The following is a 25,099-nucleotide window of genomic DNA, read 5'->3' on the forward strand; positions in this document are numbered from 1 at the left end:
CTAATTAAATATTTAAATGAGTATATACTATTTTTAAAATTAATATCCTAATTAAAGATTATTAAATTATTATGTTTTTTAAGTGAAAAAATATTATGTTTAATTCAACGTCATATTTTTGTATCCATCATTCATTCTATTATTAAAATTAATAATCACATATGCTTTAAAACTGCATTAATATTTTTATTAATTACCTTATTTATAAGTGGAAAGTTGTAAAAGTATTATAATGACAAAACTAAATGAATTTTTGATTTCTTATTAATGACTTTCAATGACACTTTGCCCCCTCAAAAAAAAACATGTTTCAATGACAACCATCAAATTATTATCATTGTTTGATTTCTCAGCCAATCAAATGGATTTATCCACCCTTTGTCTTAATTTTTGACCAATTAGATTTAACAAAATCATGAAAGGTCTCAATCATACATGTATTTTTTAACAATAAGCTAAATATAATTTTTTTTCCAACAAATATAATTCTTATAACAATCAAATTGTATGTTTTTCCACTCAACTTTCAATCATAACATAGCATGTTTACATGACATTTTTTTCTTTTATTTTTCTACAAAAGATGCAAAACCATGCAAGAATTTAATGTTATATCAATTGTCTAATTCAATGTATTTATTGGTTTGGTGTGAATGTGTTTTTCCATGATGTTATAGGTTTTTGGTACAAAATTGGATGAAGAAGAAAACAATTAATTTTGTTTCGGGAAAGAAAAAAAATCTAACTAATTACTAACATTTGACATTAAAAAAGCATTTGTTTTATAGGATATCTTTTTTCTTAATTAGATATATAACTTTTAAACTATGATAATCAATAAAATCTTATGTCTTTCATTTTAAATAGTATTCAAGACATTTTGCTAATTCCCTAAAAAAAAGACATTTTGCAAATTAAAAATAGAAAATAATTGACATTTTAAGGATCTACACTAGCAAGTTTTTTTAAGATAAAAATAAAATTTATGGAGAAAAAAAGTAGGGGACGTAAATCTAACTCGATAAAAAATTAGGGACATAAATCGAATCTAAAAAAAGAGCCAACACGGTCTTTTCTATTCATTTCAGTGATAGTCTTTGTCCCAATTGTTGTTTTTATCATCTTGAATTTCATTTGAAAATATTATGACGTTTAATCAAATGAACTTTGTTCATTGATATGACCACATATGCTAAAATTAATTTGTGAGAAAATATTTCTAAGTATACAACAATGCCTTAAGCTTTTGTAAAAAAAAGTCTTAATTTTTTTACTAAAGCCTTAAATATTATACTATATACATTAAATTTTTTCAGCTTATTATAGAAGTTTCTTATTCATAGCACCATCATCACTAATTATAATTTACAATTTTTTGTCTTGGACCATGAGAATTGCTACAAAAAAAAAATTAAGCAAATTTGTTACTAATTTTTAAAAAGTTACTTTGAAATTAAACCAAGATTGTATTCCCATTTTTTATTAATATGGAATTTATATTTATATTATTAATATATTTCATGCAGTGACCTTTAACCACATAAATATGATTAATATCGGTATTCAATTGAAATTAAATTCAAATTATAAACATTTGTGAAGTAATTAATTTTTTACCTCTCAAAATAGGAATTTTTTTCTTTGTGAAAAAAAAATATTTTTGTTGTAAAGGACCTCTTTGTATACCGGAGTTTGATCTAAAGATTGTTCTACTGAAAAAATCAAACTCGGGTTTCCTGATTAATTTGGAACTCACTAACCACTTGAGTTCAATCACATTACAATCAATGCTTTTTTAGTAAAAATATTTAAAATAAATTTCATAATTCATATTAATGCTCAAATAAATTTTACAGTCCTATAATTGCAACTCGGTTGGAAGCTCCATTTGATATTGATATGCATGTGTCAATGTTCAAACTTATACCCCTCATTGTGTGAATTTAACTGCTGGAGTACTTGAGAGAAAAAATACAAAATATCTCATGAGTATATTTTTCTGATTGCTCTAATTTATATAAATGGAAAGGATATTCTCTCAAAAAAAAATGGAAACGATATATTATAAAAACTATTTTTAAATATGAATGTCATGAGTGTTGTATGTTTTAGGAGTTTATGAAAATAGAAAGAAAATGCTAATACCAATATTGAATAAATAAATGTTAATTTTTTTAGAGGATAAATAAATGTTGATTAGTAATTGTTGTAGATTCAAACAAAATCACCACGATGTTAAATTAAAAAAATAAATAAATAAAACAAGAAATTTTGTTCATGTGGTCAATTAGCTCCATCAACGACGAATTATTATGGAGAACATGAGTTTGATTCTAGGTGGAACAGTTAATGGTCAAACTTTACTAACCTCCCGACTTAACTTAAGATTACTAGGACCCCTTTAGCTTTAAAGCCATAGGGCTAACACCATTATAAACAGTGGTGGGCCTAATAGAGAATAATGTTTATGAAACGACTCTCTTCACTTTTATACAGATCTAATTAAATAAATTATTTTAAAATAAATAAGTGTTGTTGGAATATAACAATATAGTTATTTGTGGAACTCATAGTTGAAGAAATTACATTCTTATGAAGTATTATTATTAAAAGATAAATGAGTAATGTATATAAGCGACTCATTCAAAATCTCAAATTGGCGAGAGCTTTTATTCATACAAATTGAATTCATGTTTCATTTAAAATTAATGTTTGAAAGAATGAATTAAGAATTATTTGAAAGAAATACATGACATCTAAAAACTTTAAAAAAACAAATAGTTCATAATTTTCTTACTACCGGGGATCATACATTTAGTTTAATCATCACTTTAGACTAAAAGAAACCACATAAGTGATATTGACATCACATCTTCACCCTAAATCTTAAGATATTAGAAATATTATGTTGCTCAATATCTACTCTTGAATTCAATGTTGAACTTTTACTCACATTTGACACAATAACAACTCTCCCACTTGCGCTCCCGCTACAAAGTCGAACCGAGTTTTGTTACGATCGTTGGAATTTATGGGGGAACTCACGGTGGTGTGGATCGATCCATTGGAGCTAGAGCAATCATCCAAGTGAGAATGATATTACATTTTCACCGAATATTTAAGGTATTAAGTATATGAGTCTTCCAACTTATATGTTGTCCAACCTCTACTCTTTTATTCAATGTTGAAATGTAACTTACACTTGATACATACAACATTTTTTCACTTAAGTATGGTTGAATTCTAGCCCGTGCTTGGCACGGGTATCCATACTAGTAATAATTAATATATTCGTAATTAATACTAAACGATGGAAATAAAAGGTTTGACTTGACATGTTACGTTAGCATTAAGATGGTTATAATAGTCCATGTGGCACTATTACGTGAATTTTTGTTAGTACACTATCAGTTAAGCTAACTTCAGGATTGAAACCATAACGGGAAATTAATATATGATATTTTTCTCTAGGATTGAAATGAGTCGCTTATATACATTACTCATTGGTGAATGAGTAAAAGAAACCCACATTTCAAAAGAAACCCACATTACTCTTTTTTCTAGGGTAAAAGAAACCCACATTTCATGTTTGTAGCACCATTAACCGCATTGGTGAATGAAGGAAGATACACAATCTTGAAGGAGCTACGTACTACATTAACAAGCCACGTTGTAAAGGAGGAGACCAAAGTCAAACGCAAAGCTCCACAAGTCCACGTGTAAGAGAGTTTTTACGCCGTGAAGATTTGGAGACCAAAGTCAAACGCAAAGTGCCAAGGACCATGAGTAAGGGAGTTTTCTGGCACAACCTATTAAATTAGCTGAACAATTTGGTTAATATATGTAATTTTTGTAATCCAATCAATCAAAAAATTTTATTTCTATTGCACGTATTTTTTAGTGGAGAAATGATATTCTAACAACCATTTTGTGACAACCTATGTGACAACTTTATCTCTCATACTCACATTATCTTTTTATTTTCTCTCTCTATTGCTTTGGTTTCCGTGTCACTATCTACTTTTCCTTTGAAAATTGGTGGTTGTCACAAATGTTGTTGATTTTTGGTTGTTAGAATATCTCACAAATTAGGCCTAAAATAACAAAAGTAAAACACACCCCAGAAGTATTCGGCAACATATTTCTCCGTGTACTTCCAATAGCTTCCGCTGCCTCTTTCCGGCAGCGGCGCAACCTATTTGGCAACTTAACACTCTGTGGTGTTCAGCGCTCACGGCTCCACCCACCTTCATCGTTCACTTCGACCTCCGTTCGCCTCACACTTAGTACGTCCTCACCGCAGGTATTTCCTTTCCTCTGTTTTATGCTTTTTACCATGAAGGTTTACGGTGGTGCTTACTGAGTCGCCATCTTGTTCTGCAGCCATAGTAGCATAACTGATTCTACATATTCTATAGTAGTAGAATGAAAATGCACTATGCCTTAATTCGCGATACCTAAAGTTTATTTCCTCCCTAATTAGTTTGATCATAAGAAATTAACACCGTAGTAATTTAAGAAAATTATATATTTGGAATGTAACCATATGTGTCCGTGTCCTGTCCGAAGTGTCGGCGCTACAGATGTTCGATAGTATTTCCACAATTTTGAAATGTGTCCATTGATTATATTTATACTGTCTTATTTATGCTATTAAAAAAAAAAAAAAACTGTCTTATTTATTTTATCTGCTCAGAATGTACCCTAGCAGCAGCGGTACAAAACCTATTATTTTGCATTTTCAGCTTTTCATTACTTTTGAAGAAGTTATTCTATTATTGTTTAACTTATATCGTATCAGTGTCACCGTAATCAATAAAAAAAAAAACCATTTTCAGTGTTTTCGAAATGCCTCGAAAGCCAAGAAGGCGTCAACGACCCAAATCTTGGCCCATTATATTCTCCCCATTTGGCCGCGCTCTTGCTCGTATGGCATCCATTTCTAAGCCAAACCGTCATTACGAATCCATTGCGAACCCTACCCTTTCCTCTACTAGTAAGACGCCTTTTTCTCTTTTATAATTTAAATGTTGATGAATCCATGCTTTTAAGTGCCTTTTATGTTTTATGTCTTACACTTTGCATGTCTATTCCTGATCCACTTCCTAGGTAATGGCTTCAACAAGCACACTTTGGAAGAAAGACCTGAAGGGTCAGAGTCATCTGACAGGGAGTTTGATGTAAAATCTCTTCTTATTCTATGATTCAATTTACATGACGACCTGTGTTATTATACTTTAAAATGTTTAAATTTCAAGATCATATCATTGAACAAGTAAAATTGATTGATACAAGGTCTCTGTTGTTTCAGGGAGTTGTCCAAGCTGATTTTGCCTTTTTTGATCCTAAACCCAATGATTTCCATGGAGTTAAGACCCTGCTGCAAACTTACCTAGATGTTGAAGAATGGGATTTGAGTGGCTTTGCAGACTTGATTTTGGAACAGACCACTGTAGGGACTGTTGTGAAGGTAGAGGATGATGAGGACGAAGGAGTTTTTGCTCTTGTTACCGCTCTTAATTTATGGAGGTATAGGGTAAGTCACATGTTATCACTTATGATGTTTTGTGCCTCATCTGTTTGCCTCTTTCTTTTCTAATGTAATATAATAATTGCATTTACTGTGTGATCACCTTAAGATCACACTTACTTTCTTCTTTAGGAAACAAGTGTTTAGTTTTTATATCCATTTCCCCCTTGTGCAAGTTTACTAGTGAGCAAGTTGTTGCAGAAAGTTTCCCCACCAAAATAGTAATCATATGTGTATTTTCATATTCAAGAAAAAAAAAGGAATTTGTATATTTGTATGGGATGAACCTTGATCAATTCATTCTTATTCAATCTTCAATTTTTTTCTTTAATGTCTTTGGTTCATTGAATAGTGGCCTGCAACAATTTGAAAATTTTGTTTGTGACTGGTTTAACATCTCAACAGTCATAAGAACTTAACTAAGAACTAGTTTGTTATTTCCTGCTTAACATCTACCCGTCAACTTTTTTAGAAGCTTTGTCATCTAATCTAAGTTATCTACAATTTATAAGGTTATTTTTTATTTGTAAGTTTGGATCCAAATACATATTTTATTTGAGAAACTCCTTGAAGCTAATCTAATTTGAGCCTTTAAAATTTTGCTAGGAGCAAAGGTGTATTATGAAACTCAAGGAATTTCTCCTCCTTAAAGCAGGCCAAGAGAAGGGCATTGCTGATAAGTTGAGATTACTTTTGGGGGAACAAGCACACCACGTAGGTCTTCTGGTATCACAGCGTGTGGTGAACCTTCCTCCCCAGCTTTTACCACATCTTTATGATTCTCTTTTTAATGAAGTGTCATGGGCCACAGAAGATGAGGTGAGATGTTGATAGTATCAGATGGGTGAGGGTGTTAACATGTTTTTCTGTTTGACTGCTGGTGCACTAATTTTCAATTTAAAACTTATATTGTTATTTTGCACACTTAACAGCCAACAGAGGACCTCCGGACTTCCTTCCAGTTTAAGCATTATATAATTCTTAGCAAAATTTACAAGGTATTATGCTTTTGCAGTATCTCCTTCCTATTTATTGTTGTTCTCTTATTGTTATTTTTAGCTTTTATGGTTACAATCATTTTCTTTTGCTCCATTTTTGTTGTTTTGTAACATTTTACTTCATTTCTGGTTGTAAAAATATAGCACAAGAATGCAGAACAACAGAAAAGAAAACTGAGCGATGATAGTGAAGAGGCAATAGTATATGTTAAGCCTGAGGATGAACTTTTTCACAAGGTATTAGTATCTTAGTGCCATCATTTTGAATTATTTTGTCTCTGATCACTGATTATTGTCCAAAATAATTTCCAGTTAAGCTCGTGGTCCTTCTGTTTTCCTTTGCGCACGCAGCAACCTGCACCTCATGAGGCAAGTTACTCTTTTTTGGTTTAATTGATGGAAGTAACTTGTTGAAATGCATAGATAAGCCTCTGCTCGTTTGAGAAATAAATAAGCACTGTATTTGTTTCTTCTTTTGATCTTTGCCATGTGGTCTATTTGTGGGGTTGCGATGTTTATATAAATGAAATGCAGTGTGCAAATTTTTAGTTTCTTTTCTACAAATTGACATCTTTAATAAATTTTAGCAAGCTTTTTCTCTATAAATTTGTTTGTTGAATGATTGTCTATTTTACTTCGATTGTAATAAGAGAAGTTTTATAGGTTAACCATGCAATATTTATAGGTCTGTGAAGTACGAGCTGTTAGTGACAGCTGAGGTTAGTTACACTAACCTGTGCACAGGATTAAAAACCGTTTCTGATAACCTGCACACATGTGCAGGATTCACAGCTTTATATAAAGATGTGATCATCTTTATTGAGAAATTAATGAAAACAGAATATCCACACGCCACAAAGTTAGCAATGACTCATATAGTTTTACATGTTATCAGTTAGCCTTTGATCCATGGAGCCTCCTCCGATCCAGACTCCGCCACTGAATAGAGTTTTATTTTTAGTACCATGGGACATGTTTGATTAGCTCATTTCTCTCCACTGCCTTAGAATCACTTCAGGGTTTGTTACTTGCCCGTTAATTTGCTTAATTTTAGTTTAATGAATGAATATGAAAGAGTCTGTTACATTAAGGATTAGATATGAACTCTGGCTCTTGTATTTTCTCTGGTTTTTCAATTTGAAGTGCCGTGCTTTAACCTACAAAAAGAGATAGGAATAGGACTTTGAAATTTAAAATTATTAATCTAGAAGGCAAAGAAATCTATTTCAGTTATATTATCCGATTTGTAGAATGGGGTGTGGTAATATTTCATCATCAATTATTCTGAATTATACGGTTTATTCTTGTTACAGCTGAAGAATTACAGTTCAATGGGATTGATCATGGATGTTGAGGCAGACAAAATTCCAACATTTCGTCAACAATTAACTTCTTTAATAAATGAAGGCTGAAGGCAACCAGAAGGTAATGTTCCTGGACAATTCATTAACATAAAAATGTTTTGAAGCTGTCTGTATTTTAACTTTGATTTAATTTTTTTCCTGCAGGTGTTTGAGATGCCAAAATTTGGGATTTTTAAAATTAAACTCTGGTCCTTTCTATTTTGCAATGATAATTGGCAAAATATTGAAAATAACTGTTCCTCCGTTGTTAGTTTGTACACTTTTCTGGGTTTCTCAATTTTTGGAAGCTTTCACTATAAAACTAGTAAAATGTTTATTAAAGAATTGAAAAGAGATAGAGAATATGAATTGGCTACTGCTATTGTTAATGTTGAAAAAGTTTCCAGTGAAATGGAGAGTGAATGTATGTTTGATCAAAAATGTCAAATTCATAGGGAAAAAATATTAGTATAACAAAAATTTATATAAAAGCACACAACAGACTAAGGGCCTGTTTGTTTTGGATTTTTTTTGAAAAAAATCTATTTTTTTGAGTAAAAAATCACTTTTTTAGTTTTTGTTGTGTTTGTTTGAGATTTTTAAAAAATCCATTTTGCTAAAAAAATCATTTTTAGCCTCAAAATGAAAATCTATTTCAAGTAGCTTTTCCAAAATCTATTTTTTTCTTAATGCAAGGAACTCAAGTGGAAGTGTTTTAAATCTCAAAAAAATGATTTTTATGATAGTAGACAAACAGAAATAGCTTTAGATTTTTTTTAAAATCTCTAAAAAAAAATCTCTAGATTCTTTTAACTCAAAATCTATTTTTTTTAAAGCTGAAACAAACGCACCCTAAATCGGCTAAGAAATCTTTTTGAATTCATTATATTTTGTATAGTGTATAAATTAAACAGTTGACTAACTTTTTATTTTTATTTTGAAAAGAACAATTGACTAACTTTGTTTGGTAAGTACAATTCAAATGGTAAATAGAGTGCATAAGCATGTGATATGCTGGGGTGCGAGTTTGAATTTACAATACATTTCTTTTTTATATTTAGTGTGTGAGTTTTGCCTCCACTAGCTCTATGAAAATGAGAAAGAAACCAATTGACGCACCGAATGTGAGCAGCATAACATATGAGAATATTTTTATTTTTTGTAATATTAAAAAATTTAATATTTTTAATAATGACCTAAAATTGCACCTTAAGTATCTTGAAATTTATCTAAAAGAGATAGTTTTGATGATGTTGACGGTGAAATTCTTTTTTTTGTCAAGATTGATGATGAAATTCTATTTGAAGAGTTGAAAATTATGAAATATATTTTAATAGTTTAATCAAAATCAAAATTTGTAATATTGAAATCATATTTACCTTTTCTTGAATAATTTTTGTAAAATTTCTAAAAAAAATAAAATAGAATAAATATATTTTTGAGTAAAAAAACAATTTTTTTTTCATGAAAAGTACTTAGACTAAATTCTACAATATTTTTTAGAGAGACAATTAAAATTTTTAACGCTTGAAATTAAATTGAAATATTTTTAAATCAACATATAAAAATTTTAAGCTATAATAACAAAATTCAAACAATTTTAGTTTGGTAGGTTGAGTCTAAAGATACTCTCAATTTATTATTCTCTTCATTTCTTTCATTTGAGAGATAAAGACACACAAAAAAATTTAAAAAATATAAAATAATTAATGTTGATGAGACTCACTTAGTGGTAAGTAGGGGTGGGAATAGGTCAGGCCAGACCAGGCTTTGATAGGTCTGAGCCTGACCTACGAAAAATTTTACAGGCCTGTGTCTGGCCTATGGCCTATCATAGGCCATTTTTCTTGGCCTGACATGACCTATTTAAAAGCCTGGACTGGTCTGAAAGCCTACTTACAGACCTACTTTACATTAAGGCCATCAAATAGTTCATTTGGCCTACTAAATAGGCTAAACATGCCTTAAAGCCTACTTAAAAGCCTATTTCACTACAAGTAAATTTTAACTAGATTAAAGCCTACTTTTTTTTGATCGAAGATTAAAACCTACTTAAAAGCCTATAAAAACAAAGCCTATTAAGGGATTAATAGATAGAGAAAAAGATGTTTATATTTTTAATATATGCAATTATTTTAATATAAAAAAACATTTTTTAATAAATAAGTATTAATAGGCCGGCCTATTAGGCTTAACATGCTTTTCTTGAAGCCTACTAACATGTTAAGGAATCCAAAAAAAGCAATTTTGCATTGGGAAACATAGTATTTTAACATTTTAGAAGTTGACTGCACGACTTTTAATATGTATATTTCTATAATGAGCTCCTTAACATGTGCCACATGTTAACATTTGCCTTTAACTAAACAAGCTTTCTAAAAAGCCTGACCTATTCCCAGCCATATAGTGGTAAGACCTACTATCTATTTTTTTGTATATATATCTCTTCAAATTGTATATTTCATTTATTTTGACAAATAGAAAGGATCCTAACTTCGCCACCACCCCCAACATAACATCTCCAATAACATGCCTAATGAACACATGTTTTTTAATATCGTTATACATAATGGTATATTCTTCAAATTCTCAACCTACCAAACTAAAATTGTTTGAATTGAGCATTAAAGTGTTCTTCATAGCCACACACAGGACCCTTAATAAATGATTCTAACAACCCTTGGTTGGTAGTAGAGCACCGCATGTTTTTCACTTACGTGCTTTTGAAACTTACAGACTCCTCTTTCATGCAATTTCTACCGAACTTAAGCTTCCTTTTTCCACACTATAAATTGTACAAGTAATTAAAAAAGACAATATCATGTGAGGCAGCATTTTTGCATTGGTGTTTCAAAAAACAAAATTGCATTGGACCACTTAAATATGTACTCGAGTAGTAAATTGCATTAACGATCGGGTGACCACTAATTCTTGAGTTCCTCTTTTTTTTTTTCTTTTTTCTTTTTTCTTTTTTGGTGAACACTCTTGAGTTCCTCTAATAAAGAGATAATATTTTTAAGGAGGACATTTTTCACAACCTTTCAAAATTATTGTTGGTGACAATTATACTATATTTTCAGTAGAGAAAACCCTGTACCTACTCGATATTCTATACATAATCTAAGAAATATTTTTATTTATTTCCGAAAAGTATACATACATACATACATACATACATATATATATATACACATATATATACATACATATATATATATATATATATATATATATATATATTGACAGGATATATATATATGTATATATATATATATATATATATATTTTGTTTTTGACTCAATTATATTATATTGTTTAATCATTTATATTAGCTTATTTTTTAATAAAAACATAAATTACATAACAATAACACATAATACATATCATAATTTTGTAAGATGAACTTTGGGAAATTTACTATGGTTTAGCTTTGGCTAAGATTCACGGTCTTCGAAATGTTTTTTTATTTTTTATTTTTAAGGAATGTTATTGTTGATAGTGATGCACTCAAAGCCATTCATATGATTTAAAATGAGGTTTCTACCTTTAGTGAGTATCATCACACTGTCCTCCAGATTTTTAAGTTTAGTCATGTTGTGGGTTCTATCAAGTGGATGCATATATTTCGAGAAGTCAATCAAATTGATGTCCTTATTAAACACGAGCTGAATTTAGATTTAAAGTTATTCTGATTTCGTATTATTCTGATTTCATCTCGCACATTTTTTTGAGTCATTCTTTAGAAATTGTTTTCCTTAGGGCTTCCTAGTTTGTTTTAAGCCTTAGGTCCCTTCTTCACCAAATAAAAGATGACAACAAATACTAAAAAAATAATAAAATAACAGTTTTTTTTTTTTTTTTTATAAATGATACAAGTAAAATGAAAATTAAATAAGTATCTTGTAATATATGTCCTTCATATCATTTTATATTTTTTCGGTTCGTCCAATTTTACCAAACACTTCTAACTCATTCGATTAACTTATCTATTTTATTATCAAATAAAGCCATTGTAATGCTTTCACATATCATGAATATGAAAATTACTTTTAACTTGTACTGCCTCCATCTCACAATATCCTTTACATTTTGAATTTCCATAAGTCCATTTAAATTATCAAAACATTTTTTAGGTTGTTTTTAAAACAAAATTCACAACTGTTGAAATGAGAGATTTTGATTGCGGTTTATATATACATATATATCAAATAAGCTAGCCGACAACAAACGAGTTAATATCCTCTCTTAATATTTTTTAACCCATTTTTTTTTTGAACAAATCAAAATGGAATATATTGCTCAAAAGAGAAGCGATTCACCCCGCACAAGGTGTGCTAAAAGTGATGAATCACCCAAAAGTCTGAAACAAACGACAGGCATCTAACAAAGATGCCCGCACCCAATACAACTAAATAAAAATAAATTACATGATACCCATACAAGATATTGGGTCTCTCCACCAATCATGAAGACCAAACGAAAGAGGAACAACATTTGACGAGAGCCATAAAAAAGAGTTAATTTTCACTTTGTCTACAATACTAAAAGGATCAATAACCATATTGTTGAAGACACAATTATTTCTCTCCTTCCAGATTGCCCATGTACAAGCCAGCCAAATAACTTTTAAGTAAAAATGAGAAGACCGCGGCATACCCGCCAAATGAATAAACTGAGAGAAATGCTCCGTTACCGAACCTGAAAAAACACAAGGGACACCAATCCACAAACAAACAAGATACCAAATTCGCCCAAAAAGCTGACATCTAATGAAAAGGTGATCCACCGATTCAGGGACACCACATCCTCCAACACAAACAATGTCATTTTGATGTAGAACATGTCGCTGCACCAAATTTGATCTTGTTGGAATTCTATCTTGAAGAAGGCGCCAAGTAAACAAAGATACCTTTGAAGGAACCATTTTATGCCACACGTCAAAAACAGCGACATCAGTTGCGGGAACATCTGAAGTAGTGAGGAAATGATAAGCCCCCTTAACCGTATATCCGTGAATCGGATCAAGTAACCACCTCCAACTGTCCTGAACATTAACCTGCAAAACAATGTTATTTAACAACTCCACACACTCCCTCACACTCTCCTCCTCCCAAGCCAACAAACGACGCCTCCACACCCACCCAAGACCACCTTCCTCCCACCCCGCTCTCGCCATATCCTCCACGGTACATTCTTTATGCACAGATAAATCGTATAGACGGCTGAACTGAAGTTTTAGGGGAACTCCACCCAGCCAGTTATCTGTCCAAAAAAAAAAGTGTTACAACCACTCCCAACCACCCGCCTAGTATTATCATCAAACCACCTGCCTACAGCCAACCCACAACCATCCCTCACATTACAAATCGACCGCCACCACCTAGATGAGTTTCGACCCCCTTCCTTTAACTTGCCTCCTTCCTCCCCATACCTAGCCTTAAGGACACGATACCACAACCCATCCTTCTCAACCATCATCCTCCAACACCACTTCCCTAATAATGACATATTAAATTCCCTTAACCTCCGAACCCCCAAGCCACCTCTATTCACAGATAAACAAACTGTATCCCATTTTATCCAAGCAATTTTTTTTGAGACCTCACAACCCCCCCAAAAAAATTTTTTAAAAAGAGATTCGATAGAGAAAATTATACCTGTAGGTGCCTTGAAGAAGGAAAGAAAGTAAACCGGGAGAGAAGACAGGACAGACTTCAAGAGAACCAGGCGACCACCAAACGATAAATGCTTATTATTCCAAGACGACAATCTAGCAGTAATACGATCCACAACCGGTTTCCAAAAACTTAGTTTCCCACTATCACCTCCAATAGGTAACCCCAGATACACAAAGGGAATCAATCCAGTTCTACAATTCAACATCACAGCCGCTTCTGACAACCAAGAAGTAGAGATATTAACACCCGTCAACATGCTTTTATTAAAATTAACCTTCAAACCCGATAGTTCCTCAAGAATAAGCAACACAGCCCGGATCGTACGCACATTCAGCCAAGATTTTTCACCAAGAATAAGAGTATCATCAGCAAACTGGAGATGAGACAACCTAACCTCCCCAATAGGACCCACACCATACGGTTGGAAAATATTGTTAGACACCGAAGCCTTCATCAAAGCATCGAAACCCTCTGCCGCCAATAAGAACAAAAATGGCGAAAGAGGATCTCCTTGGCGAAGCCCCCTTTGGATAGGAAACTCTTCTGTTGGGCAACCATTAACGAGAACTGCAGCAGTGGCTGTCCCGATACACTCCATAATCCATTTTCTCCAAAGTGTCGGAAAGTTCATACACAACATCACTGAATTTAAATAATTGAGATCAATAGAGTCGTAGGCCTTTTCAAAATCAACCTTAAACAATAATAACTCCTTATTCATGCGTTTAGCTTCATCCACCACCTCATTCGCTATAAGAATACCATCTAGAATTTGTTTACCTCGAACGAAAGCTGACTGAGCATCCGACACCACATAATCTAAAACCGTCCGAAGTCGATTAGCAAGGACCTTAGCCAACAATTTGTACATACAACCAACAAGTGAAATTGGTCTAAAATCAGCTAGCCTTTGGGGACTATCCACCTTAGGAATCAACGCAATAAATGTCGAATTTAATCCCTTTGTCAACTTCCCATTCCGATGAAATTCCACAAAAAATCTCATAAAATCATCTTTCAATTCATGCCAAAAATCTTTTATGAACCCCACATTAATACCGTCAGGTCCGGGACTCTTAAACCCATCACAATCCCACACCGCCTGTTTTACCTCTTCCAACGAAAAAGGACGCACCAAGTTGCCTGACTGCGCAAAAGACAATTTTCTAAAGTTTAAGCCATTAACCTCTGGCCGCACCACATCATGACTGCGATAATGACCAGCAAAATGATTATAAACAGCCGTCCTAATATTCTGAACCCCTTCCACAAGCACACCATCCACATTTATAATATTTACAGAATTCTTGCGTTGTCTATAAGACATCACACTATGAAAAAATTTGGAATTCGCATCTCCTTCCCTTAACCATTTCATCCTCGCCTTTTGCCAATTCATAATAGTATGAACTCGAGACATAGAATGCAAATCAACAGACAACTCTCGAAGCTCCTTAGCTTCTTCCTCCAACAACTCCTCTTCCTCCCCTTTAGTATCCAGAATAGAGAGTCTATTTTTAACATCCCTAATCTTCCCGTCAATATTCTTCGAATGTTTTTGATGCCACTCCTTGAGACATCCTTTAATCATTTTAAACTTCATTTTCAGAACATGACCGCCCCATCCCTCCAGAGTAAAAGAATTTAATTTTTCACGTACGAACTCTACATACCCATCATACTCGGACCAGCACTTCATTAACCGCAGAGGGCGAGGTCCCCAATTTGTATCATCATCATAAAGAACTAACGGAACATGATCTGAAAGACCCCGCTGATGAGCCACTTGAATACAATTTGGCCAAGATTCACACCATTTTGCAGACAACAAAAATCTATCAATCCTACTCATCGAAATACCATCACCACGATACCAAGTGTATAATCTACCACATATCGGTAAATCCAACAAAAAACTACCTTCAATGAAACTGTTAAAATTATCTGCATCCAACTGTCTAAAAATCACATTTCTTCCTCTCCGCTCCTCCTCCCATCTAATAGAGTTAAAGTCCCCACAAACACAGATATTTGCCTCGCCATTGTTAAGAATGAATTGTGACAAACGCGTCCAAAGAGCTTGTTTCCCATTTGTATCACACGGTGCATACACATTAGCAATAATAAAATCTTGACCCGTGGCTAAAACCTTTCCTTTAATGATCAATACATGTCTGTAACTCATAGTACACCAAACCTCCACTACGGACGTATCCCACATAGTGATTAAACCTCCAGATGCCCCAAAAGAAGCCTGATAAGAAAACCCACAGCTGTCGGTACCCCACAAAGTTTTAACAGTAAAGCCGTCAACCATACTCAACTTAGATTCTTGTAAACATACCACTACCGGATTCTTCTCTTGAACAAAACGCCGGACTTCTGCTCTCTTCTCAAAACCCCCCAACCCCCTTACATTGTAAGAAGTAATCTTCATTTCCACCACACTCCACCCCCACCCTCACCCACTACACCAGACCCTACACCCCTCCCTTAATGCTCCCACCTTCCACCTCCTTCCCCTCCTCCAACATACTCCCTCTCTCCGCCCTCAACTCTCTTCTACCCTCCTTGGTTAATAAATTTAAATGTCTGTCCCCGGTAACATTCACCCCCAACACCGCACCTATCTCCCGAACATCCTCCGGTACCGACTGCTTTTTATCATGAAGAATAGCCCAATGTTCCAAATCATTGTTAACAGAAACATTAGACGAATTATTTGAGTTAGAAATTGACAAAGACTTTTCTTTTGAAGCTCTTGACCCCCCTTTTCTCTTACGTTCCTGATTCCTCAAAAACTTCAGAATTTGCTTTCTATCTTTCGAAGGCAGCCGCGCAATTCTTTTAATAAAGCCTGCTGAATGCTTAAAAACAGTCCCTACATGCTTCTTTTTTTGTTGTTTCGGGTTACTTAGAGGAGCAGAATTTGACTCCACCTGCTGGTCTGTTCTAACCGTACCTGACCCCGCCACAGGAATACAGCTGCTGGACGCATGCTTCACATCTGGAAAGAACAAATTATCTGCTCTTGGTCCTTGCTGAAACTGTACAGCAGCGATATTAACTTCCTGCACAGGCGCAACCCTCTGGACATTAACAGCACTGCACCCTTGTTCCTCTAATATCCTCCCTTGATCAACATTATTTTCCAACCAATCATCATTTAAATCATCCACCAATGCATCAACTTCATTATGACAGTCCGCCATACCAGTTGCATCCTGAATATTATTTAAAGTATCTAGCGGTGCTTCCAACTCCTCTTCCGACAAGAACGCGTCTTCCCCTAGATTACACCCCCACTCTTCCACCAACTTGATAGCATATTCAGATCCATCTATAACAATCACAGTAGAGGAATTGATAACCTCTATAAAAGATGTCGAAATAAGAACGCGGGCATAGTCGAACCGCGCCCTATCCACCGTGCAATTATCCGACCGAATATATCTTCCACACGCCGACACACATAATTTAAAGAACACATCATTCCAAGCATGCATAGGAGTCCCGTAAATTCGTAGCCATGCACCCCTCTCATAATTAACATCCTCCGACGACCATTTATGCAAGTCAGTAAATAACATGCCGAAGAAATGAATAGCATCGTTAAAAACCTTCCAAATATCACCATCTCCCAAACAATAAAGGAAAACCCTATCGCTCCCCATCGGTGTAACCACAACATTCAAAAAACCTGCCTCTTCCACCCGTTGTTGTAACGAAAGCGATGAATCCCCCGACACCACCCTTGCCACCATACCCTTACTAGCCCACAAACAATCCTCCGGATTTGATTGATACCGCATATGATTATTGCACACACCATCACACCCTACCTCCTTTTTCTCCTTCGCCTTCCACACCAACCTCCCATCCTCCATTGCCGATAATTTTATCACTTCTTCCTTCTTTGCATCCAACGTCAAAACGTTCTCCTCCTTCCCCACTACTCCCTCATCCTCACTCTTCTTTTCTTTTTTTTGAATTTTCAACTCATTTTTTTCCTTCTTGTTTACTACTTTAACATCCACCCTTCCAATCAACACATTTTTTTCTCCCTCACTCTCCTTCACTTCCATCTCCTCCTTCCTCATCCTCACATTCCTAATGCCCTTCCCGTGTGTAATCACAACCGGCTGAACCTCCACCTCATTCACTTCAGCTCGGCCATCAGCCATATCAAAACTAACATCCTCATCAAACACCGCAAACCTGTCGAACCTAGCCTCTCTAGCCCAGACTCGATAATCACCAATCCAAATATTATTCAAAGCCTGCCCTAGTTTGTCTCTATTTTTCACATTCAAATATCTAACAAAACCGTACACCTGACCACGAGCATTAAGACGTCTGGCTATATAAACATCTGAAAGAATTCCACATACCTCAAAATATTGTCGTAACCGATACAGTGGCATAGAATCTGGAATGTTGGTGATGTAAAACGAGGCCTTAACACCACTGTTCTGAAACCGCCCCTCATCATGAGACGCAGCTTTACGTTTCACAGGAGCAAAATCCAATCTGCCATGCACTTGCTCCGTTGAACCCTTGTGATCAATAGAAACCCTATCATGCCAACGTGATTCCCTGTGTAATTCCTTTTCATCCGCTCCAAGATACTGCCGTGCATAACCCTTGCCATGATCCCTGCCGCCACGTCGCTCTGAAACCCTTGTCCTGTCCCGTCCTCGATCCACCGGTTGCGTCGCTTTCCGCTTCCTAGACCTAACTACAGACCAATCTCCCCTATCCCCCCCAATTTCTGCCACCCAGGCTGGACCCCTACCCCCCCCAGAGTATCTCTCAGCCGGAGAAAAGCTCCGGTGCGATTGCCATCGGTCTAAACTCCGGCCACCGCGAGGTCTCTCTCTCACGTCACTCGCTCTCATATTCTCGATTTACTTTTTTATTTTTATTTTTTATTTTTTTATTTTTTTTTATTTTTTTATTTTTTAACCCATTTAAATTGGTATAGTGATATTGACGTGAGACCTTGGAGTATGTTTTTCTAAATGTCTCAAGTTTAATTCTTTCTGATGCAAATTTCAGTGAGCTAATTTAACTCTTTAAAAAAAATGCTAATGAGCGTCTTAAAAACATTAGTTAAAATTAAAATGATGACAAAAAGAAAGTTTATCTTAAAAATACAAACTTATTTAAACAAAACCTTAAAAACACTCGTCAACATTAAAATTTTCCTAAAAAAAAAAAAACTAAAACAAAATATACCGATCCTCTCATTTATTAATATCCCAACCTAAATCGCATGACACTACCCCTGTCCTTAATGTATGACAAGTTTTTTTTTTATTGTCTCTTTTAATAGAACATTTTCAAACTTCAAACTGTACTAAATATTTCTTCATCAGAACACTACCCACATGTCCCTAATATAGCTCACTCTTAAGATTTTTTATAGTATCTTTTAATAGAACATTTTCAAATTTCAAATTGTACTTTCTTCATCAGAACACACTTTATTAGTTTCCATCACATAACTCAGCTGATAATTACATTGTAACTTAAATTCTCCACTAATTTATCTTAAGAGATAACATTCTAGCCACTAGATTATATATAAAAAACACTATTAATTATTGGGTTATGCTTAGGACACTTGTTAATGATTCAAAAATAAAAATAATTGATAAATTTTATATAAAAAATTATTTTTTGTTGTTTCAATATCTTAAATGCACAATTTTCCAGACAAATTTTCCATTTTAAAATTCTAAACAAGTGTCCTTGGAGTGTAATCAACAAGTAAGCAATGAATATCAATTAGAAAGCTAAATTAATACTCTTATAAATTTTTTAAAATATTAGTAATACATAATCAACAAATTAATATTACTATTTTTAAAATTTTTGTCATTTAGTCATGACTAGAGGTTGTAGGTTGGAATCCAGCACTAGAAATACAACGATGTTAAGTTTTTTTATGGAGAGTTTTACCACCCATTATGATTTTAACCGACCAGATAGATTAATCTCTGTAGTTTCGCGTAGATGATACTAAATTAAAAAAAAAAAGACAAATAATAAGTGAAGGAGTTTGTAAGGTCTAACACAACAGCAATATTGATATTGCCAAGTTGGACACCTTCACATGAGTTTAATCTCGGGACCTCACACTTATGTGTCGATGATATTTGTCACTTCGTCTATAAAATAAATAAGTGAAGGAGTAAAAGCAGACAAACCACTCTAATCATGTTTTATAGTTGTATTTGACTATTTGTAACCTTTTTCCTTAGCAGCGTTACCTAACAAATGGAGTAGTTCTAACATTATAAGTCAGCCTCTGACTTGTGACTTGTAATAAGCAAAAATTTAATAATTCTTGAAAAACTAAGGTTAAAAATGTCAGAAGTGTGTTGTTTTAAACAACTCTTATCAACTTTTTCACACCAATTTTCTAGAAAACATGAAACTTGCACCATATTTTAACTCTCGGTATAAATTCCACTCTGTTACTACTTCTTCTTGCAATCTCCGCCAAGTCTTGTTATAAGTAAAGTAGTACTGTACTATTTTTACTATCCTGTTATATATATAACTTCTTGTTCTCTTCTTGTTTTTCTGTCTCACTTTCCAAATAGCAACAACTTGGATAATGACTTTGTTCAAACGTAAGTGTGTGGTTTACACACCTGCAAATGATGTCGACTTAAGCCCTTACAGCACTGAATTCTACCTCCAAGCCAATGTCAAAGGTTCCAAAATGCATTCTCATTTATAGTTTCTTGTTTCTTATTCTGTTGGTATTTGTTTGGTAATGGTTTTCTTACACAAGATTCTAAATGTGCAATACAATAACATTAATATTGTCACACCTAAAAACTTTAGTTGCTTTCAATGGTTATGCATGCAAACAAAATGCTAATGATTTTCTCAATTGCATGCAGCTCCTCGTATGACAGGAATTTTGGTCAAGATTTTCACTTATTTATTGGAGTTGCCAATACTTGGAAACATATTGTTGTACATTTTGCTCAAAAAAAATCTTATTCATGAGGTAGTATGCACTTGGTTCATAAATACACAACATTATACAACATATAACAAGTGTTTATTTGTTTTTATTTATTTTATTTATGCAGCTTATTACAAATGCAGAGCTAGAAGAGTCACCTTTGTATGTTCCATTACATAATTTTGAAGGTTTGAGGAGATTTATTTATGGTCATAAATAAGCCTTATTTGATTGAATAATATTTACCTTGGTAGATAGAAGATAAATGATTTAAGTATATTTTTGCAGACATTGAAGAAAAAGAAGTGAAATGCATAGATCCTTCCTCATCTCCACCTGAGAAAGTTCAACATGCAATAGATTGCTTGCCTATATCTGTTGGAAAAAAACCAAATGGAACAAATCCTTTCTGTCGCTGGACAATAATGGATTATTCCAAAGCTTACAGATCCGGCGATATAACACCACGCTTGGTATTTCATTTTTAATGTTCTTTTTAGATGTTTCACTCATGAAAACTTAGCATGCATGTGCATAAAGTTATGGTATAAAGATGTAGGTTATTCAATTTTAGTACGTCTAGTGAGTAAATCCACAAGTCCTTCATATTTGTAGTGGTTGATCTGGTTCTTGAGTCCTGACTCCTGATAGTACTTTACTCATTAGATTTTTTTCTTCTTTATTTTCATTTACACAGGTTGCAGAAAGATTTGTTGCTGCAATTGAAGAATCTATAAAACCTTCACTCCAAATGGGATTTTTTATTCACTACAATGTTGAAGATATACTAAGACAAGCAACTGAATCAACTCTTCGGTATCAAAGAGGTAATTTGTAACAACTCGAGTTTCAATTCAAAATCAAAATCAAAAACTTTTTTAAACCTTTAAATGATGCATGACGTGTTATTGAAACTCGTAAGCACGAATACTTGTGCTTCCTGCATTCAGAAGTACCATGCATGCTTCTTTACCAGAACACAAATTTGTTGCAGTAACTGCGTCGCGCAGGTGTCAATCTCAACTGTATGATCTAAATTAACGCCCAAGATTGTTTAAAATTAATATTGTTAGTTGATAAAATTAACAGCCTAGACCGTTTAATCGGATACAACAATATTTTGCAGGGGAACCAATTTCTGTGCTAGACGGAGTACCTGTTGCTATAAAGGACGAAATAGATTGTTTACCTTATCCAACAACAGGTAGTGTAATGTGCTGTTGTTTTCTCAGATGTCATCTATTCAAATAGTTAAGCTGTTGATTTCATAATTCACTAAAGCATCTTAAAATGGTGTCTTAAAGGAGGTACCAAGTGGCTCCATAAAGAAAGGCCTTGTAAAGATGATGCTTGCTGTGTTAAGCGTTTAAGGCAATGTGGCGCCATACTTGTTGGGAAATCCAATATGCACGAACTTGGATCTGGAACTAGTGGGATAAATCCACATTATGGGTAAGAGTACAACGTGTTACGCTCATTCATGTTATGTTACATATTTGGAGTCTTCTGACATGTCTGTTTATTTACTTTACAGGCCTACTAGAAATCCATATGATTGCAAAAAAATTGCAGGAGGTTCTTCTGGTGGATCTGCTTCTTTGGTGTCAGCAGGATTGTGCCCTGTTGCCCTTGGTGTTGACGGGGGAGGTATTTGATTTATATGCGTTGATACAGTTTCCTTAGATTATTATTTTTCCTTATTTTGAGAGATTCTCCCTTGTATATATATATACTTGTAAGAGAAAAACAGGTGAATTACTAAGATATTTGCACCTGTTCAGGATCTGTAAGGATGCCAGCTGCTCTTTGTGGTGTTGTTGGTTTGAAGCCAACTTTCGCACGTATACCACATGACGGGTGAGTATTCATTTTGGCCATATCATATTAAATATTAGGAGGGTTGTCGTAATGTTTTAAAAGAATGCCCTTTTGCCACATTCAGAGTTCTTCCTATAAACTGGACAGTTGGAATGGTTGGAATACTAGCAGGCACCGTTGAGGATGCAATGATTGTGTTAGTAGCCTTTTCTTTGATACTTTATCTTCAAGGAAGATTTAAGATTGGTTTTACAGCATCTATTGTTCAACTGTTTACAGTTATGCAGCTCTCAGTGGCGAAATTCAATCTCATCATCCCTCAAGTGTATTGGTAAGAATTTGTTTTCCAAATTAATGATTTTGATCATTTATTAGTCTTCCAATGTTTCAAATATCACATATGATTCTGATTAGATATACACTTTTAATAATCTCTTTGAACCTTTAAAACCTTTGTGTAATACTTCAGACCAAGATAAATATTCCACGGCTAAGCTTGACAAAGTCCATATCTCACATCAGGTTGGCGAAATACGGGAAGGTTAGACACCTATTTGTAGGATATAAACATGCATTATCATTATTAAAAAACTAGATTGTTCTAACATCATTTATGTTCTTTAACCACTACTTCCATCGATTAGTGGTTTGATGATTGCAGTAATGATGTCAAAGTATGCTGCTCTCTAGCTTTGCATAAGCTTCAAGATCATTACAACTGGAAGGTATTGAACAATAGAAAAACTCTATTAGATAATGGTTTCTTCTTTCCCTTTTCAACAAATCTAAACTGATTGACTATTTGGTGTGAATTAGAAAGAAAAAAAAGGGATCTTAATTTTAAGTGTGAGTTGCCAGGAATTTGGTCCTTAAATTAACAAAATTGAAACATGATCTCAGAAATTGAAAATCATCGATCGTATTGGACATTTTGGGTAGGTAAATTCAGTCTTGAAAATATCCCCCAAAGCGCTAACGTGATCTAATATTTTCAATTTCGAATCATTATTTTTGAATTTCATGAATTCTAGTATTGAATTTCTCAAACTCAATTTTAGGGACTAAAAGATAGAACACTCGAAAAGCAGTTCAAAAATAATTACTTAACCTACATCTGAGAAACATCAGAGCCAATACTTGCTTACCTGCTAATATATATTTTTTCAAACATACAAGATAATAGATGTCACGGTACCAGAAATAGAAGTGATGCGGCTGGCACATTATATAACAATCGGATCGGAGTGTTCCACTGCGCTTGATTCTTATAAAGAAAAGTATGCCATCTTACAAACTTTTTGCTTTACTCCTTGTTTCCCTCTAGATCGAAAGAGCATAGTTTTGACATCACTACATTACTACCAAAGGAATTTTGCAGAATTAGGATGGGATGTAAGGGTAGCACAAAGTATCTATGGTGCTTTCAGTGGCATAGAGTATGTTAAAGCTCAAAGAATCAGGTAACTGAAACAAGGTGTTTCAATGCCGGTGTTTCACTGTTTACAAATCATTGAAATTTGTGTGTTTATGGCAACTTGTTCTTTAAATGTGAACAGGAATCGCCAATTGCAGTTTCACAAGAAAATATTTGCCGAAGCGGATGTCATTGTCTCACCAACAACGGGGTTTGTCATGTTCTATTGAATTTCAAAAAATGATTTATTTTAACCATTTCCATTTTCTCTTGATTGTGTAATTACATATTTATGATATATTTAACAGTGTGACAGCATATCCAATTCAAGATGATGCCTTGAAGACCGGTGAACTTGACTATGTCAATGGAGGTATACAAGGAATTTATATGTTTGTTGAACTGTACATGATATTTTTTTAGGTTATTAATTGGTATTATTTTTTATTTTTAATAACTGTTTGCCGTTATTTCAGCTGCACTTGTTCGTTATTCCATAGCAGGAAACTTCCTAGGACTTCCTGCTGTCACTGTCCCGGTAGGGTTATATTCTCCCTTAGTTTTTTTTTTTTTGAGCAAATATTCTCCCTTAGTTAGTTACATCATACTTATACCATTTTTATTTTTATTTATACAAGACTTTAATTGTTATTTGTATACTATACATCTATATGTGTTTCACACTTCACAGGTTGGGTATGATAAATTTGGTTTGCCTATTGGTCTTCAATTTATTGGAAGGCCTTGGTCTGAAGCAACACTAATCCACTTGGCATTTGCAATGCAGGTAAACATTTCTTTCATTGTATAATATTCATTTGTGCAGTATTGGTCATTTCTTTTATATCATTCAAATTCAAATGAAGAACATGCATATCAATGAATCATTATATATGTAATGATTACAGCATATGCATATTAAAGAGTCATTATATTTGCAAGTTTATAACAGAAACAAATGAAGAATTTTATGGAGATATAGTCGTTTGAGTTGCATGCTTCATAAATTTTCCATGCCTATAAATGAAAAGATCTGGTATTGTTGTGATTTCAGGCTATCTGCATGCCAGATTACAGAAAGCCAGAGCTTTACTATGATCTGCTAAGAAGATAAAAGGATGAATAGTACCAGTAGCACATTGTTTCCAGCTAAAGGAAAGCTTTCATTGTAGTTTGTTTGAGCTATTAAGATTTTTTCCCCTTTAGGCGGATTGGATTTCATCCATTATTATAAAACTTGATGCCTTTGATGAAAATTTCGGATTTTTGCCCTTTTTATTCAATTCCTTGAGTGTCGAAATTATAGTTTGGTACTTAATATTACTAACGAATG

At 33.7% G+C, this 25,099-nt stretch overlaps 3 protein-coding genes across 6 annotated transcripts; 2 read left to right on the forward strand and 1 right to left on the reverse strand.

Moving 5' to 3' along the window:
- Window positions 1-4,074: 4,074 nt before the first annotated feature.
- LOC146941760 (protein BCCIP homolog) lies at window positions 4,075-8,283 on the forward strand. Of its 3 annotated transcripts, XM_085755591.1 has the most exons (10): window positions 4,075-4,303; window positions 4,839-4,996; window positions 5,110-5,180; window positions 5,312-5,536; window positions 6,137-6,349; window positions 6,463-6,528; window positions 6,673-6,765; window positions 6,841-6,897; window positions 7,842-7,953; window positions 8,037-8,283. In XM_085755591.1, the coding sequence occupies exons 2-9, from the start codon at window positions 4,849-4,851 to the stop codon at window positions 7,938-7,940; spliced, it is 972 nt and encodes a 323-aa protein (XP_085611717.1). In that variant the 5' UTR covers window positions 4,075-4,303; window positions 4,839-4,848; the 3' UTR covers window positions 7,941-7,953; window positions 8,037-8,283. The 3 variants fall into 3 exon arrangements, with proteins under 3 accessions (XP_085611717.1, XP_085611718.1, XP_085611719.1); XM_085755592.1 differs by lacking the exon at window positions 6,673-6,765 and having other exon boundaries at window positions 4,099-4,303; XM_085755593.1 differs by lacking the exon at window positions 4,839-4,996 and having other exon boundaries at window positions 4,124-4,303; window positions 5,110-5,181; window positions 5,239-5,536.
- A 7,746-nt stretch (window positions 8,284-16,029) lies between these two features.
- LOC146941761 (uncharacterized) lies at window positions 16,030-18,447 on the reverse strand. Its single transcript, XM_085749983.1, has 2 exons — window positions 17,619-18,447; window positions 16,030-17,528 (listed from the first exon to the last, which is right to left on the reverse strand). The coding sequence occupies exons 1-2, from the start codon at window positions 18,445-18,447 to the stop codon at window positions 16,030-16,032; spliced, it is 2,328 nt and encodes a 775-aa protein (XP_085606109.1).
- A 1,434-nt stretch (window positions 18,448-19,881) lies between these two features.
- Window positions 19,882-25,049, forward strand: LOC146941762 (fatty acid amide hydrolase-like). Of its 2 annotated transcripts, none has more exons than XM_085755596.1 (21): window positions 19,882-20,014; window positions 20,161-20,274; window positions 20,467-20,576; window positions 20,662-20,722; window positions 20,823-21,007; window positions 21,232-21,361; window positions 21,661-21,738; window positions 21,839-21,986; window positions 22,069-22,181; window positions 22,316-22,391; window positions 22,477-22,548; window positions 22,632-22,683; window positions 22,822-22,893; window positions 22,997-23,077; window positions 23,529-23,629; window positions 23,720-23,812; window positions 23,909-23,977; window positions 24,075-24,139; window positions 24,243-24,304; window positions 24,458-24,553; window positions 24,821-25,049. In XM_085755596.1, the coding sequence occupies exons 2-21, from the start codon at window positions 20,175-20,177 to the stop codon at window positions 24,878-24,880; spliced, it is 1,824 nt and encodes a 607-aa protein (XP_085611722.1). In that variant the 5' UTR covers window positions 19,882-20,014; window positions 20,161-20,174; the 3' UTR covers window positions 24,881-25,049. The 2 variants fall into 2 exon arrangements, with proteins under 2 accessions (XP_085611722.1, XP_085611723.1); XM_085755597.1 differs by lacking the exon at window positions 19,882-20,014 and adding an exon at window positions 20,059-20,077.
- The last annotated feature ends 50 nt before the right edge of the window (window positions 25,050-25,099 follow it).

This window comes from Medicago sativa, chromosome 3, assembly GCF_051527215.1.
Source record: "Medicago sativa cultivar Bolivia chromosome 3, Bolivia_mono, whole genome shotgun sequence".
Classification (NCBI taxonomy): Eukaryota; Viridiplantae; Streptophyta; class Magnoliopsida; order Fabales; family Fabaceae; genus Medicago; species Medicago sativa.